The 21,301-nt window shown below is 38.5% G+C and overlaps 1 protein-coding gene across 2 annotated transcripts in view; it reads left to right on the top strand.

The window, feature by feature from the left end:
• LOC143369295 (trace amine-associated receptor 9) overlaps nt 1-21,301 on the top strand; it is a 46,783-nt gene that overhangs the window by 6,029 nt on the left and 19,453 nt on the right. The window contains exons 2-6 of one of the 2 annotated variants that reach the window (XM_076813063.1): nt 7,964-8,556; nt 16,155-16,280; nt 17,168-17,284; nt 18,844-18,983; nt 20,347-20,494. In XM_076813063.1, coding sequence (XP_076669178.1) covers nt 8,341-8,556; nt 16,155-16,280; nt 17,168-17,284; nt 18,844-18,983; nt 20,347-20,494 — 747 coding nt within the window. In that variant the 5' untranslated portion in view covers nt 7,964-8,340. Of the gene's footprint in view, nt 1-7,963; nt 8,557-16,154; nt 16,281-17,167; nt 17,285-18,828; nt 18,984-20,346; nt 20,495-21,301 lie in introns of both variants that reach the window. The other variant, XM_076813062.1, reaches the window with a different exon arrangement.

A 21,301-nucleotide genomic window follows, 5' to 3' on the forward strand; every position in this document is an offset into this window, starting at 1 on the left:
GCTGGCATTGTAGTCAAAATTTGATCCATAGGCAATTTAGAAGAATTCATTAAAATTTATAGAAGTTTCTCCTGCTTAGCAAAAATAAAATCAGATGATTTCAAAAACAAAAATTTCAAAAATCTTTTGTATCACGAACTTATTGAATTTAGCAAAAATTTGTCACAATGCAAATAAAGATTTTGTGCAAAAAAAGATGAATCAAATTGTGGAGCTTTTTTAACTAAAAAAAAATAATGAAACCACAGGGAGTGGCGTGTTTTATTGAACTGTCCACTCGACGGATTTGTCACGCCCGACGCGAAAATTTGGAGCGGACGCTCCAAACCTGCGGATCTGGCGAGCGCGCTTGGATTGTTGCGCTTTTCACATCACGCTCCAGGAGCGCACTCGAAGCGCGCGTTTCAACACAGCACGCCGGAGCGACGCGTTAAGCCCGACGATCTGGAGCAGCCGTGTAAAGCCGGCTGTCTAACCGGCTAGCGGAGAAAATCTCCAGATCCCCGACGTCCCAAGGTCTGGGCACACATATCAGATCAGTGCCAGTTATGTGCCGCCAGTGTCGTCATAAAAGATATCTTTTGCTTGTTTTGGGATGGAGCAGTTCACACTTGTCAGTTCCGTACCTGTACAGTGGAATTACGTCTGTCTCTCCGTACACGTTAGTTCCCTGCCGTCAATGTCAGTGGAAAAAAATATCGTTTGCTTGGTTTATAATGGAACACTCCACACTTGTCTGCGTCAGCAAGGTCAGCATGGAACCCGTATCCGTACGGCAAAACTAAAAATTGGTTGGCAACGATATTTTGGCTTTGCACTGACGGTCTGTTTGACGGGGACCTATTTTATGATCGTGAAGGGTTCTCGGATCGAAGCTCTCGAACCACGCGCTTTGCGGGTCCTAGACCCTAGAGTCATAAAGACAAAGACAGCAATAGACCATTCAGTACTGAAGATGTCAATTTCTATATTTTGAATTAGATCTTCATAGAAGTATCACCAATGCTGGTATCTTTTTATGAAAATGGCACCAAACGTGATATAATTCTGATTAGTTTTAATAATTGTAATATGCCAGAGCAGTCCTACTGTAGAGTGCGGACACCTCTGAATAGTCGTCAGTGACATCAGTGGACAGTGGACACGGTACGGACACGGAATTGTCACGGCACTGTGTGCCCAGAACCTTAACCAGCTCCTTGGAACCCACCCAAGGTAGCTTTAACCAGCTCCTTGGCTTCCATCCTAGGCAGCTTTAACCAGTTTCTGGGCCACGTGAATCTTCCATCCTAGGCAGCTTTAACCAGTTTCTGGGCCACGTGAATCTTCCATCCTAGGCAGCTTTAACCAGTTTCTGGGCCATGTGAATCTTCCATCCTAGGTAGCTTGAAGGTCTAAACCAGCGAAGGCCAGTTGGAGTCATTTGGGAGCTCGGGTGATGATGTTTCCCGAGTCCATGATATTTATCAATGCTGCGAGGAAGGGGAGCTCGAAAGCCAGTGATAATGTGGGCGCGCAACGGATAGGGAAAACTGTATTAGTGTACGGTGCAGTCTCATACCCGTACGATAGGCTTGCATGACTGGGATTCTCGGGGGCCTCAGTGATCGCTGCCACTGGGGCTCCTAAGTGGGCCAGTTATTTCAGCCTGTGGGTACGAGCCATCACCGCAAGCTACTGCTTACACTCTTATAGTTTGCCCTATCCGTTGCGCGCCCACGTTATCATTGGCTTTCGAGCTCCCCATCCTCGCAGCACTGGCAAACATCATGGAGCCCGGGCTCCCAAATGACTCCAACTGGTCTTCGCTGGTCTAAACACACTTATCAGTTCCGTGACGACACAGTGCCGGCGTGCCAGAGGTGAGAAGAAGAGATCCTCTACGCCCATCTTCTTCTTACCACTGGCACGCCGGTATTGTGTTGTCACGGAACTGATAAGTGTGCCCAGACCATTAACCAGCTCCTGGGCAACGTGCACTGACATGGAACTGGTAAGTGTGCCCAGACCTTTAACCGGCCGCTTTGCACCGATAGGAGATAGTCTTAACCGCCTCCTTGTCACCGTGGTTCACTAAACATTCTGTATTCTGAAGGACCAAACTCTAATATATAGGTACACATAATCTAATTCTATTATATCGAGCAGTGCTCCAACCTAGTTCTGTCTCAATCAATGTTATCAAATATTAAGTATTTATTCTACCGTATTGAGCAAGCGTCTCGATCTATTCTGTTCTGTCGACTAAAGCATTCGGTTCTATATTATTATTGTAGTAGTATTGGGAAAAATATTAAAAAAAAACGCAGACAAGTTTTGACCTTGAAAATCTATGTCAAAAGATCCTGAAGGGCAAGGCAAATTCTGGAAGGGTTAAGTTAATTATTAAGAGTTATTACTTTTAATTACCTGACAATGGGTGCGTGTAAATCTGATCTCCTTGTGGCCAATTTTAGTGCGAATAAATTTGATATTTTTTGCGTGTTCAGTGCGAGTAACATTTTTAATTTATTTACACGCTTTAGTGGAGGAAATCTGATTCTTTTTGCTAGGCATGAGTTTGTGTTTTGGGGTTTTTGCTTGGCGCGTTTGTATCGATAAATCAATGGACTACAGTCGATGCAATGGAAACAATGGATTTCATCGGGTAGGCAGTCTAGTGCAATTCAGAGATACCCTTCAATTTCGGATCAAGTGTCGCAGAATCATGTGTCGTAACACGACGATCCCGTGCGGCGATGGATTTAACTACTACCGCTCTACCCCTGGAATGCTTTCTCCCACGTGAACCGGTGCTGGGCCTGGTTGCCCGCTTTCATGCGGAAGATACCAAATCTTTAAACGTTTATAATTACAAAACGAGGCCTCAACCGCAAATTCTTTATTCTTGCTTTTCGTCTTATCTCGACGTTTAGAATCACCCCTTAAATTTTCTCGCACATGAAGCCGATCACCCAGTATATTGCTATGCTGTTTTCTATCATTACCCCTAACGACCCTCATCAGTTGTTCTTAAGTACAACCCGCGAAGGTTTTAGTGTAATCGTACCTTCTTCGAACGCGGATATCTTTCAAGCCATTATCCCATCATAAGTCCTACGTGTAAATGGGATAAAAGCAGCAGCCACAAGTTTGCGAGGAGAAAACGCGCAGAATACTCCGTTCAGGAAAACTTAATTTTCCATCCCCTAAATGCATCCGGCGTGGTACTGACTAAATCTTCACAGCTCGTTGGAGATCAGTGGTATTGTTGCATTCTTATTGTTGTTTCTGGTATAGAAAACTTATTGCGAAGTTAATTCTCATCTTACTGTCACGCCCTTAGCTTCCATCCATTTCAGTGGGTATTCCGCATTAATAATTTCGCTGCTGGAATAGTAGGGGAAGGTGGGGCAAGACGGGGTAGTTAAGGATTGATGATGAATGAAACACAGATTTTCATAATCAACTAATCAATTTTATATCCGAACCATTGTTTGGTAATAAGTCTTTCAGTTTAACTGCGAATCAACCTAAGTTTTACAGGTTTCAATGGAATAAATAAAAAAAAATCAGAAATAGTCGTTTCACCCCATCTTGCCCCACAGGTGGGGTTCCACGCCCTTAACATAAGTACGCGCCGCGACACACAAACACATGTCCAGTGTTTTTATATGTCCTATTTCTATGCTAAGTTTCTTCAAAATTGACGTGTCACATTCAATTTTAAGGTAACATTCTTTGTTAATAGTGTAGATGAATTGAAACGATGAACACAAAATTGTTCTTAATAAATAAAAAAGATCAAAAGAAAATGCACGGTGTTTAAAAAGTGAGAACTTCGATTTATTTCATTTATTATTTTATGTTATCTGTGTCCCTTTCGCTCAGGAAGAATAATATATGTTAGAAACGACTTTAGGCGAGGTTGTAGGATGCTCGCTCTAAGACAGTTCTGGGGTAAGTGCCGTGTGGTTCATCAAAGTCCTCTTACCAAAAGGCAAAGGCTTCCCCACTCCGTGGCCAGATCCTTCAGGAACAGAGTCTCTATTCTTTAATAATACGGTGTCGGGCCACCTGCCGTTCCCATATTCTCTATCTCACTCTAAATAACCAATGCTTCGACACCCAATAGCTAGGGGTCTGTTACAATTCACGCATTGAGCGCATGAAATTGGTGGCATCCTCACTTGCCACCAATACGATGCCACTTGCGGTGCATGAGGCGCGCAGGAACTGCAGGATCTCGGAGTTGCATCAGTTCCTGTACGCCTCCTGCACCGCAAGTGGCATCGTATTGGTGGCAAGTGAGAGAAATTCTAGGGAGTCGTACTATGCCACCAATTTCATGCGCTCAATGCGTGAATTGGAACAGACCCTAGGAGACCCAACGTGGTCATCAGCCATCACCCGTCGCCAGGTCTGTTCAGTCTCGCGTACCCTCTACATATCGATACCGAGCGGAGGCTAAAGGTCTGCGCACACATATCAGTTCCATATCAGTTCTGTATCCGTCGTGTCAGTGGTAAGAAGAAAAGTAGAGGGTCTTTTCTTCTTACCACTGGCACGACGGATACGGAACTGACGCGGAACGGATATGTGTGCGCAGACCTTAAGTCCCTGCCACAAAATCCTTGAAGGCAAGACAGCATGGGGCCATCCGCTTTCGATCTCACCCTTAAGGGAAGGTTCCGGTCTAAAAGTCCGATCTATTTTCTAATTAACCGATTAAACTATTGAGCGTACTTATGCAATTTACTTGCTTTTCTCGCATTCACATTTCAAAAGCACCTTTTCTCTTTGAATCCCTTTGAAAGCGTAAAAATGAGTGCAGAATATTATTGTGTATATTAATGTGAATATCAATAATTGTATAATCAACTATAAATGTGCAATAAGTACTAAATACAGCCGTGTGCACTGTATTTACAGATCCTTAGTATCGAATGAGTAACCTTATTAAAGGGATCGATATTTAAGCATAGAAATTGCGAGAAACAAAGAATCTGTGATAATGGAAAACATGTTATTGTTGGCAGTGGAAAAATGTGAAGGCTGTGAAAACGAGTCTACAATGTCATCCTATGTGAGCCTGATGCTCGCTATTTGTTTCACTCATAACTTCGCGTTTACCTTGAACATCACTGTGCTTATCTTATTCATGAACGTTCGATCCATTTTTGCCATTAATAAAATAAAATTGTATAGTCAGCGAATAACTTTAAGATTGCATCTGTAGCAGGAAGCAATGTGGAGAGAAGAAGAACGTATGAACAGAATTCGAAACTCATGACCCTCCCATTGCCAGCTATGTGTCTTAACCAACTTGACCACAATCTCATTGTAGGACGTGTCTAACACTATAATTAATCATCGGGTTAATATCAGATACTTGAAGAATAATTTTCCTGCTTTTCCCGGGAACTAGAACCTATGGAAGAGAAAACCAATAGGGTTCGTCTCTACGTAGTTTAAGTGATATGAATCTCAGAAAATAGTAAAATCAATTTGACAGTAGTTCCTTGTAAGTCAGTATCCCTTCCCGTGTTTTACAGCAAATGCTTCTGTGGTGGATATCATTTTATTTTACAAAAGACCTCATCGTTATATCGCTTCTCTTTCGGCACACTCGCGCTGCTCTCTCATTCGTCTCGGTCGAACCCTTCCCAATCGAATCCCGCTCCAATTTTTTGCTGACTGCTCATAACGAATTTGAACTTAGATTTTCAAAATTCACGAAAAAAAATCAAGAAATATAAATGTCTGCGTGGTAGGTGCGTTTTTAATATATCGTCCACAATGTTGAATTGGCCATTTGATTTTTTTTTCGTGAATTTTGAAAATCTAAGTTCAAATTCGTTATTAGCAGTCAGCAAAACCCCTGGAAATAATTGTTTAAATTATCGGAATGACATAAAAGTTTATACATCGAAGCGTATGGGCTGACGCGTTAATGAATTTTCACTTCTTTCACCTCTCATATCTCAGAAACTAAATTATTGTCACCTCAACTTGAAAATTTGTCGTGATTGGTGTCTCATCAATAAGCTATCATTTGGCACAAAATTCAGTTCCAAAATCGTGGGACCCAAAAAGAGGCTATTTCTTGGGTCACTCTTTCCGGTGTACAGGGCAACAGCAATAGATTACAATATTACAAGCCCAACCCGTACGTCCGAACACCACGGTGTTCGGTACAAGACCGTCTTCTGGTCGGCCTCCCGATCGTCTTCTTGAAGGGGGCCCGACCTTCTTCTATCTTCAGCTACGAGCACCAGCAGGCTATGCACGGTCCTATACCCGGTGCTCGCAACAATACTATATCTGCACAAAAGTGTCCTTCAATCTACAACTACTGTCTCCAAAAGTGAAACTGACACTGGCAAGTTAAGGGCGGCTTTAAACATGTCCGTTCCGTGACGCTTCAGTGCCGGCTTCTTTCTACTAACATATTTGTTATGTTATTTTCCACCGTGGATATTTATGCAATAACAACCTCAGTTTTCATCCGTTGCAATTGTGTATCGAGTCTGGATCGGTGATACTTGTCGTCGAATCGCAGATTCTAGCAGGCATCGTTGAATTTTCGCAGCACGCGTTTCAGTACGGACATTTTAGTCGTCACGGTGCCACTCAAATCCTTCGCGATACTGTCGAAAGTACTCGTGACGTTCCGTTCGCTGTCGCTATCATACGCGTACATATGTACAAACATCATCGCCGCATCTATATCATATTCCGGATGCACCAGGCGACGATCCTCGCGGTCTCTCGCGTTAAACGTCTTGTTTTCCAGGCAGGGTACGTCATTACAAACATATATTATGTCACGGATTCCTGAACAGTTTATTTCAAGATCACCACGCAACGACAAGATAAACTTGTTGATTGACATGTCATTGTCACAGTTGGTGTGATCAGTCGCTAGCGACGTCACGAACAGTTTTATTGTAATCTACCGACTAATTCGTTTGGAGCGTCTCAGGATGGGAGGTCACAATCGGGACGAGCGATTTTTGTAATGGAACCGGGCAGACAATGTTCGGGCCGATGTGCAGAATAAAATCCCGGAATATTAGCCACTAGCAAGATACCCCCTGCGTTTCGCTTCGGGCCTAAGAGATATTAAGGACTCCATTAAAACACACTTCACCACTTCTTACTATCCCCTTCGGGGTTGATTACGGCAAAATCCTGAAATTAGATTTTAGGCATTTGTGCGGGTGACCTTTGTAAGTAAAAACCAAGTTATTTTAGGCATCTAATCGGGCCTAAGAGATATTAAGGAGTCCGTGAAAACACACTTTACCCCTTTTCACCCCTTTGGGGATGGAATTTCAAAAAATCCCTTCTTATCCAGCAGCTACGTCGTAAAAGGAATATACTCTCCGAATTTAATTTTTATAGGGTCACCGGTTTGGGCTGGACTAAGGGCCAACCAGTTTTAAAAAAAATGGCTTTTTACAAAAAAAATTTATAAAAAATGGCTTTTTACAATTTTTTTTATAAAAAATGGCTTTTTACAATTTTTTTTTATAAAAAATGGCTTTTTACAAAAAAAATTATAAAAAATGGCTTTTTACAAAAAAAATTGTAAAAAAGGCTTTTTATAAAAAAAAATTATAAAAAATGGCTTTGATCATTAAAATTGAGAAGACGTTCTTCTTCATTTAACCAGAAAATGTACTATTTTCTCGTAATATAGTGCGACACCTGTCTCGAATCACGAGTCGAGAAACTATAGGTACCTATATTGTTAGAATACTGCGACCCGTGATTTTTATTATGCTCTTTATGTATATCGTTATAATAATTTAGGTAAAATAATACCATACCCTCACTAACTAGTATGTAAAATATAATTTCAGAAAGTATTGCGTAAGGTGCTCTGTTCACATTTAATTGTATAATTCAGTCGAACTGTAAAATTACGCGTAGTATGGTGGATAGTTTACTACATTGGTTTTATTCGTTTATGTTGCAGATATTTTGGTTATAAGATAATCAGTTGTGCCTTGGCACCATGTACCAGGTGAAGATTAAATTTCCTAGCCGCAACTGGCATTCCGATTGTATTCGAATAAACAGTTCTTACGTCTGATCAATATAGCGCAGCGTTTCATAACGCGGCTAAGGAGAGTGAGGACAGAAGAACCGTGACGTCTTGCAACGATGAAAACGATCCTTACGGCTATTTTAAGTTGTTGGAACGCAGGCCCAACAGGGCTGATAGTACGGCTGTAATGAGATTTCGCCAAAGGACGCGTATATCAACTCTACCTCGCACGAGACTGGAACGTCTCGTCTGGGCTAGAAGATCGAAAATAGTTCGCGAAATTGGAGACATTGTTAAAACAAAGAATGGAGCACAAGCAGACAATCATGTTTGCCCCTGCGTTGAGCAACAGCAGTTGTTGGCAGAGAGACACGCCCGAAAACAATTGGACTGGACCAGGACCAGGACAATTGATACGTGCCAGTTTGATCCTTGTACTCAGTCTTGGTATTCTTGGGGCCAATCTGCTAGTAATATGCGTCATCAACAGTAGACGATACAGCAAATATATTCACGCACAGGTTAGTGGACCATAGGAATTTTTTTTATAGAAATTGTATTGGTTTATGTATTCTTGCCATGTTCTAAAGAGATTGAGAAAGTACATACAAAATGAATGAAAACATGGTTATTTGGACGTATCAAATTTGGTATCATAATTTGGACGTATTAAAACTATTTACTTTTTCTCTATATAAACGAAAACAGTTGAAAAAACGATTGTTAACGTCAGTGTACACACTCGTACGCTGGATCGTAGGAAAGAATTGAACAACAATCTTCACATATCTCGCTCAAATGGAGTCTGAATCAACTTGCCCCCTGTATCAACTAGCCCCGGTCTCTCCTACTCGCTAAAAGATGTTTCCAAGCTAAATTTGAATGCGAATATTGCACAGGATAATGGAAAATCTAAATTAAAGGAATAAGTTGAGGTCCCGGAAAGGAACAACCCCCTGGCAAATATTTTCTTTCGCCATAAATAAGTCCGCGTGTACATAGTTCACGCCTGCGCCCACCGGAGGGTTAAATAGACCCTATACCATTATTTATTTTGATAAAAAAAATAAGGATTAATTCAGAGATATCTCATAATGTGATCTTGAGATAACTCGGGGTAGAGAATTGTATGTAATATTCTGGTGAAAAATTATATTTCTCACAATGCTTGACCAAAACGATTACTTATACTTAGGCAAGTAAACCTTCCATTTCCTAACTATCCAAAGTGGTTTTCAGTTTACCTTTTAAGGGACATTCGTATGATCTGTATACTAATAAAGAGGTCTAAGGGCAAAATGCATAGCGAGATAATTATGAAATTTAAAATATACCAAGGAAATCACGTTCGTGGGGTGAACCGAATTTATGTTACACAGTCGGTTAAAAAATGTTACTTCAATTACCAGAAATTCACTGAAGGGAGGTACCCCTTTTCTAGCCGTGTTTTAACTTCAGCCGGTGCGCAGACTGGATGCGCATAAAATTATTATGCTATTGACCGCCCGATGTAGCGAATAGAAGTGAACAACAATATGTATGCGACATGATAATAAATGTTCAGTTGCTATTATGCTATTCTGCGCTGTGTCGTTTAATTTTTCATCATTTGGAGCATCCTGATACTAAGTAGATCGAACATTCTAAATTGCGCCGCAGCAGTACGAAATCGAGAGATATAGTCTCGCTCAGAAAATGATGCTATCTATTTATAACAATAAGGTTTAATTGTATTTTTTATATTCCCTAGAATGGAGCGCCGGCTAAAAACAGCTTTTCCCGTCGTGCATCAGCGGTAGTTAAAATATACAAAGTCACTTCGGTGAGCAATAGGAAGGAAACTAAGGGATGGTTTAACTAGAAAAGAAAAGTAGCTGCTCCAGTCAATCATCGCATAAATTGATATTTTTACCAGAATACGATATGCAATTTCCAAGTGCTGTACTGCCTTAAGATTAGATTATAGGACATCTTTTAATTTGTCTTTTTTATCTACCAATATTCTTTTTAAAAAAAGCAAGTTCACCTTGAAATAACATTAAACGAAAGAAAATAATAATATCAGTTTCATTTCGTTAGATTTTACGGTAAAAACAATACCACTGTAAGCAGTAGTTTAGGCGTCATTTTAACCGACGATTATTTCTAAAGAGTCTGTATGTATAGCAGGCCCGCACAATTGGTGCCCAAACGAGCAACTTCAAGAGTGCTTGGCCACGGAGCTCTCGGCGGGCATGATGCTGCGCCTCCGCGACCAACGTGGTAGAATGTTCTAGGAAGGTAGAATCAAAAACGAACGACACATGCTTGTTTACATACAGAGTTTAAGAGAAATAATTACGGTAAATATAGTACTCTACGGTAGCAGGTGTTAAGGGGTCATTCTGGTAATCACGCCGCAAAATTCGGCAACATTCAGGCTTTTTTTTTCTCAGCGAATACAATGAATAACAATATCAAACTTTTTTTTCATTTATTAAGCTACTTGTAATGTATACGGAACAATTTTTTAAATATATTTTTAACTAGCGTCCCTCATTTCTCTCCCTCATATTTTTAACTAGCGTCCCTCATTTCTTCTTTCATACTAATTCATGTTTATAAGAATTAATATCTTTTAAGGAAATTAAGTATTTTGAAAAAAACAGCTTGATTTCTTCGTAATATTTCGGAGACGATAACATTCTTGGTATAATGATTTTCTGACATTAGGATGAATTGTTGTTGCGCATCACCTGCCGGAGTAATGATGGCAAATACTATCTCCATTGCTCCTATTTGAACTTCTGCTAAGTTAACATACCTAGTTAATTCCTGGATCATAATTCAATGCAAACCTTCCGGTAACATTCACTCTTATAAGTCCAGGATTTACCAGTGTATCTTAATATATAAAGCAGAAAGTGTTTGTGTGTTTTTGTCTATCGCATAAAAACATTCGAACGGTAAACACAGTGGTCACGAAATTTCTCCCAGCTCATTATATCTACCTAATCCAGATGAAAACGTGGCTATTTTCACAACAAAGATAAATAAATAAAAAACAAATTTTTTTATAAAATCAGAATCTAAATTTTGGGTGAAGCTGAGTAGCAAAAGCTAGTATTGCATACGTCGAGCAGGAGTGGATATATCTTTACAAATTTGATCGCATCCGGGGCATAGCAACATCCACATCGGGTACATAAAAATCTGCAACAGCAATTTGTAGCCAATAACCATATGATCATTCTAACATATATGTCCGCGGTAATCCACTTCTCTAGCGAGAAAGCGCGCGAAAAGCTTTGCCATCTGGTGGTGACATCACGGTATTGCTGCGGGCGAGGTATCGCGCGGGCCGAATATGCGCATGCGCGCGCGAAGTAGCTGTCGTATACACGGGTTGCGTGGTCTCAAAACAGCTGTACACATGAAATGTTTACACATAAATTACATGTTAATAACGCGTTTCTGAGACATGCTACATAGCCTATGTCCACCCTAGAGTATGCAGGAATAACGTGTTAAAATTTGAGGAAGGTCGATTCAATAGGTCTTGAGTTTTGCGCGAACATAAAAATCGGCTCTCTCTTTATATAATAATATAGATTGTGTTTTTTCAATGTTATCTGGAGTTCAAAATCACGCCTTTGAAAAGAAATACCTTCCTGGCGGGAGTGATTTCAGCTCACAGACTTATCTGAAACAAAAAAAACCACACTGATTCTTAATCATTATGAGTATCGCTATCGCAGCTGCTAGAATTAGCCACGTAAGTCAAAATTTAACAAAATTGCGCGCATTCAAACTTCAAGTTTCGAAATTTTCCATTTTTACTTGAAGCTTGAATGCGCGCAATTTTGTTAAATTTTTACTCACGTGTCTAATCCTGACACCTGCGATAGCGGTACTCATAATGATTAAGAATCAGCTTGGTTTTTTTGTTTCAGGTGAGTCTGCGAGCTTAAATTACACCCCCCGTCTTTTCAAAGGCGCGAATTTTAATCCCAGATAACATCGAAAAAATACAATTAAAAGTGTATTTAAAAAAATATTCCGTATACATTACAAGTAGCTTAATAAATGAAAAAAAGTTTGACATTGTTATTCATTGTATTCACTGAGAAAAAAAGCCTGAATGTTGCCGTATTTTGCGGCGTGATTACCAGAATGACCTCTTAAAATATGCAGAGGGGTTTGCGTCCGCGAAATTCAGAATTGTATATCTTAACGGTCAGATTTCTCTAACAATAAGACCTGTATTTATTACTATGGATACGAGAAAACTACATGTGATGTGGAACATCCCTCTGAGTGAATGGACTGTTTAGCGCGAGGAACTCGCGTTTTCTATGCTTGGAATTAAAAATTTTTCTAGAATACGAATACCTAGGTATATGTTTGAGAATTAACATTCTGATAAAGAATACATCATTTCCTCAAAACAGTCGTTTGAACACGTGGGAATATAACAAAATATTAATTATATAATCTAAAATAATTTCCTCATAAATTTAAATTAGCAAATCGGATCGAAAAGTTTTTCCAGGATTTCTACTAATCGGAAAATTGTTTCCATGTAACATTTTGTTATTTCTCTTACTTCTCCTTGATAATAAATAGAAGCTTGTATTATTTTGTTGTTATTTTCTTTATACTAAACCCCTCTTAGTTTCCCGTCACTTTTAGCTATATATGTATAATAATATTTTGCAGTTATAAAGCATGAACGTAAATACACATGAATGTGTATTTTTGTAAACTTTTAATTAGTGCGTATGATCGGAAACTTTTTGCCAGAGGTTCTATCCGCCCAAAAGTGGTATTTATTTAATATTAACTTATTTACAATAAATTAGCTAGTGTTGGATTTCATCGCAAACATATTATCTCTTGGTACATATTATGCAAGGACTGAACTAGTTTTTTTTATAAAATTTGGCTTACTCTGTTCTATTCTGCCGCCAAAATATTTTTGAGCATTTGTTTGGTGGGTGGTCTGTGTTTGTGTACAAAATGTTTTAATTCGGCCGATAAATGCTCGATGGGGTTTACGCGAGTTGATGGGGGTGGTATGTTTAAACGTTGGGGTTAATTATAAAGGATCCATTCTTCTGTAACCCGACCACAATGCTTGGGATCATTATGTTGTCAGAAGCAAACGTTATCTTTCAGTCCCAATTTTTCTGTATTTGTTCTTAATTTTTTTTTCAATATATCGATGTTATAAAACGATCCATTGTACCTTGTACCTTCGATAGAATGCAAATGAACTAAACCAGAGGCTGCCATGCCTCCCCACACTATTTGGCAGTCGGTTGTAAATTCTTATCCATTCCTTTTTTTTTTGCTAAAAGAATTTAAAATTTAAAATTTACATTCGTCACTGAATATAACACGATTCCAGAATTCGTCAGAAACGTCTAGATATTTTTCAGCAAATTCTCTTCGCTTTTGTTTGATTTCATTGTTCCCTTCTGGCAACTCCACTGTGATAATCAGCTTCTCCAATTGTTCTTCTCACGGTTTCTGTATTTACAGTTTTTTCACCAACGACTTCAACCTGTTTACGGATATCTATTAATGCACTAATTCGCGGATTTTCCACAACATTCTTAATTATTTTTCGCTCCTCTCGTTGGTTTAGAATCTTAGGATGGCCAGCACGAGGCTTATTAATTACACCATTACTAATTTTATAGTATTTGTTATTATATCTCTTACTGCGTGATATTTTAACAGTATTTGCCATATCTCGTTGAGATTTTCCATCTTTAAATAGAGAAGTGATTAGTTTTCTTTCTGGTACCGAAATCTCCCCTGTTATTGTCATTTTTCTGTTTAATACGTCTCCACTAATAGTCAGGTTTCTTACAACTGAATTAGTACACCAAATATAAGTCACACAAACAACAGAAGAGCGAAAACAAATGAAAAACACAAGGATTTTCTTTTGCCATTCTGTGGTGGTCGGATATTTCAGTGTGACTTCTTCTGGCATGTCCATAAATTAATAATGCAGATTTAAGTAAACTGTACACAATTTCTTAAAAAAAACTTATAATAATTGAAAGCACATTAACCCTAAATTTATACTAGTTTAAATTATAATTAATAATTCTGGCTTTAACATTACTTAAATAAACTGTATTTGAAAAACAGAATGACTGGAGAAGATGGATTTTGGATTCGGTTGACTGTCATAGTGCGTGTTTAGGCTTGGGTATCGATTGCGAGCGAGAAAGTTTCTCGGACAGCACGTTGAAATTTTGGGGAATGTGTATGATACGCGTGGTGGCGCGTGTCATGACTCTCCCCCTCTGTGCACGTGTGTGTGATTGTGCAGGATTTAATTCAATGTTGGATGTGGGGGCGAATAGAGCGAGAGCAAACTTTGATTAGAGATAGCTTCATTAGCGTACACGGTGTCCGACAGCTGAAGTGCGATTAAAACTTTGTTAAAACATGGATACCTGGTTCAGGCCACGAAAAGACAAAGGAATAAAAGCGATAAATGAGTGGGAATCAGAGTTAGGCGTAATCAATTAAAAGTTAAGAGTGTAATTAATTATGTATCAATTACTTTAGTTTTAATCACAGTGCAATTGCAATTAAAAAGAAATTGCTATTGAATGTAATTACAATTACAGTGTAATTGCTATATCAATTACAAACTACTTTCTGCGATCCTTAATTGCTACTAGCCTCAATTACAAGGCTTAAAGCCAAGTTTACATTAGTCAAGTAACCGGTACAGTACAGAGCCGAGCGTGAAAAAGCATATCCAGCTCCACTGTGTAAACAGTTGGTCGAGTAAAAAATCGTGTAAACGGGCGAGTATTACCCGAGTCGAGTGCTAGAGCGGGCAGCATAGTAGCTCGCCCACTCGCCCGTCTCCACCACCGTCGTTTCTGTGTTTTAGCACCAACATTACCCAAAAGAGTGATAAATTGGTGTGGAGTCATTCTTAAGGGGTTGGACTACTGTAAAACGGTCGAAAAATCGTAATATTCTTTTCCGCTTAAATATTAGTTTAAAACCTTTAGAATGACATGCGAAAGGTTTGAAATATAAATATAGCTTAGTTTTGGAGATACAGAGCCGAACGCGCACTGGGATGTCCGCGCGCTGAACGATACTTTTCAAACCGGTGTACATGATTTCTCCATCTGCATTGATGCAATTGTGACCAAATTTCGCAGCCACCTGTGTTCCTATATTCTCTATGCATTAACTGTCCATTTTTTGAAAATTCTTCTTTTTACGGGAGTTACAGGCGAATCGTTACGAAAATCGGCATCCTTTTTTTCAACACGCTGTTATTCAGCGAATTTTCAAAATATTGAAAAACGGGTCCGTTAATGCTTAGGAATAACATTACACTTAATAGACAAATTTTGTTTTTTTGCTTTAAACAATCCAAAGTTGAGTTAGGAGGTACAGCGTTTAAGAAAGACCATCAGTTCGGAGCTACCTCGTGACATATATATATATATAGTTTCTTAATTTTTATAATGGTTTTTAAGGCTTTACAACATGCCAAATTCAAGTGCTAAACCGCAATTTAATCGGCTGATTAGTTTCTTTATAATTTGCGTCAGAATATTACGTACCTTTTCGGGCGCCACAGTAGTTTACCCCCTTAAGCACATTCTGTATTCCTTAACATCCTCAGCTGCAAGCTCTTTGAGAAGAAGTGCAGAGGCACCTAATCGGTTTCTCCTTCCTATGCAGTCACGTACCCATAACTGTTTTCTTCTGCTTTGCTCTTCTTCAATAAGATCAGGAACCTCATTCAATAAAACGTTACACACTCCTAACAAAGAATTTTTACACAGCGTAAGAAGCCGACGACGTTGAACCGCACTCGCACTCGCCATTTGTGCTACCGTCACACTAAACTACCTACTTAGCATCGTGTAAATACCTACACAAAAATCGAGGGCGAGTCGAATACTGGGCCTAGTTGCTTGGCTAATGTAAACCAGGCTTATTGCCAAATGCTATTGCAGAGCAATTACAATTGTAATCATCGATAAACGATGAATAAAATTAGTTTAGAATTCGTTTGCACAACGAATAACAATCCAACAATGTAATCTAAACGATCAACAGGTTCTCTTCAACTTTATTGCAGCCAAGGTATTTGCTGACGAGTCTAGCGAGTAACGATCTCGCTATTGGTTTCTTGGTGACTCCATTCGGCTTTCTACCAGCTGTCTACGGGTGTTGGCCTTACGGTGAAGTCGTCTGTCAAATTCAGGTAAAGATGTAATATATCATTACCTTTCAAGGCATTTCCAAAATATATTTAAACACTTCGACTGGTGTCCACTTGACTTCTCGCCTTGGTATTTGCATTCTGATCACGATTTTGGCATGATTTCACACCAAAAACTTATGAAAAGCGTCGAAAGTATTGTCCCAGGTTTCCAGAATGTTTACTATGAAACAAATCAAGCTCGGAGTTCACTTTCCGACAAATCCTGTGTGCGGATGAGTCAGTCATTAATGGAAATTAAAATTTTTAAATTTTTCATTACAGGAATGTGTTACGTCTATCTTAACCCTCAAACACCACACTATTATTTTTCTAACGCTTCCACCACACTGGATTTAAACATTTTTTTTTAATCAATTCGTCAGACAATAAGAAAATGGAATCTATCGATGGTTGGGTCAAAAATCTTTTGTTGCTCAAGATATTTTTAAAAAAAGACGTCCGTGTTCTGAAAGTTTAAAAACATGTTATGTTTGTATTTTTTTCTGGTTTCTCCCCTAGCCAGAATTATATTCTTCAAAATAAAAAAAGGTTCAGTCGAATCGGATAATAACTTTTGGAGATACAGGTCCCACCGATTTGGATCAATTTTTTTACGCCTTGACTTTAACGACTCCCCAGTGCCGTCTCAAATGATTAATTATAAAATAAAAAACACATTTTTGTAACTTGAGACATCCTTAATACAATGCAAAAAGTCCCATTAAATTATATATAGTAGTTTTCCTTTAATTAATTCCTAAAGATCACCTATTTTTTGGGGCTCTAGACCGGAAGGTCCCCTTAACTCCACTTTTCCGAAAATCGCTAGTCTATGTGTTAATGCAGGAAAAATGCCCTTTATTCTTTGGATAATTTTATTGTTCCAGGCACTTCTTCGAGGGGCTTTGACGCAACAAAGTGCCGTTATTCTTGTCTGCATGGCAATTGATCGTTATGTTTGTATGCTGCATCCTCATCATTATCATAAACACACATCTAAAAAGGTATGTTATGCAAATATACTGTATTTTATATGCTCTTAGGTCGTTAATTAAGTTCTGCGGATTTTTCACCTTCAAATATTTATTAAAGTAATACCTTGACAATTTTTTTCTCAATTGAAATAATGGCCGTCAGTTCCCCATTTCTCCGGCAAGAGTTGGATTCCACGGCGAAAAAATCCAGGGTCCTCGGAGGGAGGTCTGGGTTAGGTCTGGGTTAAGTAGATACCAATCAAATTTCTTTCTTCATTGAGATTTTTCAATTTGCATAGAACAAAACAGGTAATAGTCCGAAGGTGTGGCGCCGGTATTTGGAGAAGTGAGGAAGAATTTTCCGCCCTAACTTCGATATCGTTTTGGCGGTGCTTTCAGCGGCGTGCGGCTTTCGATCCTTTTAGCGCTACTTTGATGTCGTTTTAAATCAAAATAAACAAATATTTTTGTCTACAAGATTGGACTTGTCCGCATATTTTGATGCAGTGGAATGGCCAGCTTTTGAGAGACAAACAAAATTTTCGTGAAATATAAACTCAGTATATCGTACCTGCACCTACAAGCGATCTACAGAACTTAGTTAACAACCTAATGCTATCTTATAGTTAATATCTAGTAATTTAGATTATATTCAATGTGATAATTAATTGAATACAGTAGGATCTCATTACTTATGTATTAGACAGACTCCATACTCGGGTGCGATATATACATCCTTACTACTTCATGGAAGTACAGCAATGATTCCATAGAAGTGATAAAATCTCTGATTGTTGTGAATTGCTACCCACCCGCCCCCAAACCACAAGACCTACCACGACCCCGGGCACCCGTGAAACATAGCAAGACGTAGGCTATTTGTATCCTAACGACCGGCTGATATTTAGAAATCCAAGCATGTGCTACGATAAATAAGTTATTTATTCATGAAAAATTAAATTCTTATATTTTTGGTTGTATTCTTATAAAAATATTTTCAACATATTAATGGAATGTAGTTAATGAAAGTAACACTAATCACAACATAATTGTTTCGTTATATTAATATTAATAGCTATTATTGTCTTTCATTATCTCTTTCGATAAATCATTAAAACGGGTTGTTTGTTGTATTTTAAATAATAATGCGGCATTGGGCGATTTTAAATGGCTAGAATACACCAAAAATACACAGTGCGGGAAGATATGATCGAGATCGTTATCGTTTTGGTATACCTACATTGCACTGATCCACTCTCCCGAGCTCGGAACAAGAATCGAAACATTACTGTACTTCCTGCGAACAACTCTCTAGGCCAGGGTTAGGCAACCCGCGGGCCGCATGCGGTACCTTCCCCGACTTACCTGCTCTGCTGAGCCGCAGGAAAACGACCCCCTCCATACCTATTTGACTCCTACACTCTAAAGTTTAGAGTGTCGAACTTCCCCACTCCGAGAGCGTTGCCAATTGAGATTCATTGAACCTCACATGCGTAGACGCATGCATGTACACATATACTAAAGCTTTTAGAAACAGAAAAAGAAAATGACCATTTTCTGTGTATGTGATGCAGTATTACATGCGGCAGGGTTGCGTAGCTGTGATGTCAACTACATGGATAGCAAGCATGGCGATTTTTGGTGCTCTCGTACTTCCAAGAGGTGGTTATTACTTCAATGGTTCCGGTCTTCTCGCTTGCGACCCATTCTTCGCCAGGGCTTCCCTTAGGTATTTTATACATTAATTATGAACGTCATTTACTCTTGCCTGAAAAAAAATGATAGGTAGTTTTATTATATGTAGCATCGCAAAGGTGTTATATTAATTACAAACCAACTATTAAGAAATTTACTAATTGAAAAAGTTTGTATGTATATGTTACTGTGAAAGCCTGAATATCGGTAAATCTTAAGATTTAGCGGTAAGACTTAAGATTTACCAGCCAACGTTGGTAAAAGTCCGAAATAATGTTTTCCACTGGGGAGTATAGTACTCCGTTGAAAAGCTTATAAGTAGAGGAGATCAACGTGGGTGGCCACGGCTACCGTAAACGTCCCATTCAGAAATTATAGATTAAAAAATATAGACCCGGCATTGACACACTCTTCTCTACCCCAACCAACGGCGGCAGTCAATGCAAGGGAAAACTCGGAAAATTCCAGAAAAATACACTCGTCCTGGGTTTTTGTATCTACGCATCGACTGGTCGGAGTTGGTTGGGGTCAGATTTATTTAGCTTCTGAGAAATTTAAGATAAAAAAATGTGTTTCTCAAAAGTTCTTCTAGGTAGAAATACACTAGGTACAAACAAATTTTCATTTTGCAAATTTCTCCTCGAAGGTCAGGAGTCTAAAAATTTCAAAAAATATGACCATATTACTTGTAATTCTAGCTACGAAATAAACTCCTTTTTCAGTTGGAATTTTTAAAATTAATGTCGCAATGAGCTGACAAGACCATGTCTGGTTTTTATGCTGGAAATTTAAGTAATAGATACTAATAGAGAATAAATTGTTAATTTCATTGATGTAGCATCTGAGATCCTTAAAAAGCTGCGATTTAGGGGCTCAAGAATTACACTACATTTGTGCCCGGTTAAGTTTATAAATCTAGATTCCGGAAATTATTTTTATCGGCGTTCGAGAATACCTAGAGGACCGGGAATACAATGTAGCACTAAGTAGGCATAAAGAAGTGAAAAATGTCAAGTTCCGCATTTCTCATTGGATTTTCACGAAAGTGATACCAATCGATTCCTTGTTGTCCCCCGATGAAAATAATACTGATTAAACTTCTTTAAAAAATAGTCCGATTAACGTGGTATTTGGTGTCTTTTAATCGGGATAACGCCAGGAATCCATTGATGTCACTTTCATATCGATACGATGAAAAATAAAGAATCTGATTTTTTGAAAAATCGATTTACGAATCGGCGAGTGTTTAGCGGTGAAATTTAAAAGGCGTTGTGTAGCCAAGCGTAAAATACCTACTAATTGAAATTTGTATATTTTTATGTTTTCCTCTGATTTCGTGTACTGCTTTGCTATATTGTATTTGAAAATACGTCTTATTGAGTTTTTCTGACTTCCAGGATTCTCGCATGTTGCTGTTTTTATTTTCCTACAACGATGGTGCTGATGTACTGCTACGGTTCAGCTTTCCATGTTAACAAGCTGCGCTTGAAAAGGGTAGTCTGTGTTAACACGCCGGAGGTCGTTAGCGGAGGCCACATGGAGAGGGTAAGTTTGGCTTCATTGGGAACACCAATCAATTTAAGGGGGGATATCCACCTAGAGAGGCTTAAGAACTGGCAGTATTTTGGAACTTTTTTTAAAGAAAGTATAAACGTTATTGTGTTTGTATTTTTTTTCTAAAAATTTAATCTGACCTTTGGCTATAGTAATATGGCTATAATGCACTCCTGAGTAAACAGGTTTTACGGGATATCAAAAAACAAATTAATTTCTTAAAATATATTACTAAACGCTGTCTCTGACGTGGCCATTTTAAAAAAAATGTTGATTTTTAATGAAATGCTAGTTCTCTGAATGAAAAGGTAAATTTTATTTTCGAATATCAAACACTCCCTATTTTATACAATAAAAAAAATACTACGAGTTGAATAAATAATCTGGTACGCCAAAGTCTGCAAGCTAATGTACCATGTAGCCGTGCAAATTTTAAAGTAAATCGGTTGAACAGTTTCTGAGTAATCGTGCACACCGCTTTTGAAAAGCTGGCTTCGATAAAAATGCATTTGACGTTCTCATTAACGCTTGGCAACAACGGGTCGAATGAAACTGTTAAAATTTTCATTTAACTATGAAATAACCGTAATTTTATGAATATTGCCTTTTCTGTTTCCAGAAAACTGTTATAAAATGCAGTGTGTTAACTAAAACTTTCATTCCATTCATTTTTGTGTACACAAGAAACTATAATTGTCTTGAAAGTAGAAAGAAGTTCTAGTTAAACAGGAACATTTATTCTGATCTGAAAAAGTTAAACAAAATTTTCAGCTTTAAACATTTCAGTCAATCGATTTC

Source organism: Andrena cerasifolii, chromosome 5 (assembly GCF_050908995.1).
Source record: "Andrena cerasifolii isolate SP2316 chromosome 5, iyAndCera1_principal, whole genome shotgun sequence".
Lineage (NCBI taxonomy): Eukaryota > Metazoa > Arthropoda > Insecta > Hymenoptera > Andrenidae > Andrena > Andrena cerasifolii.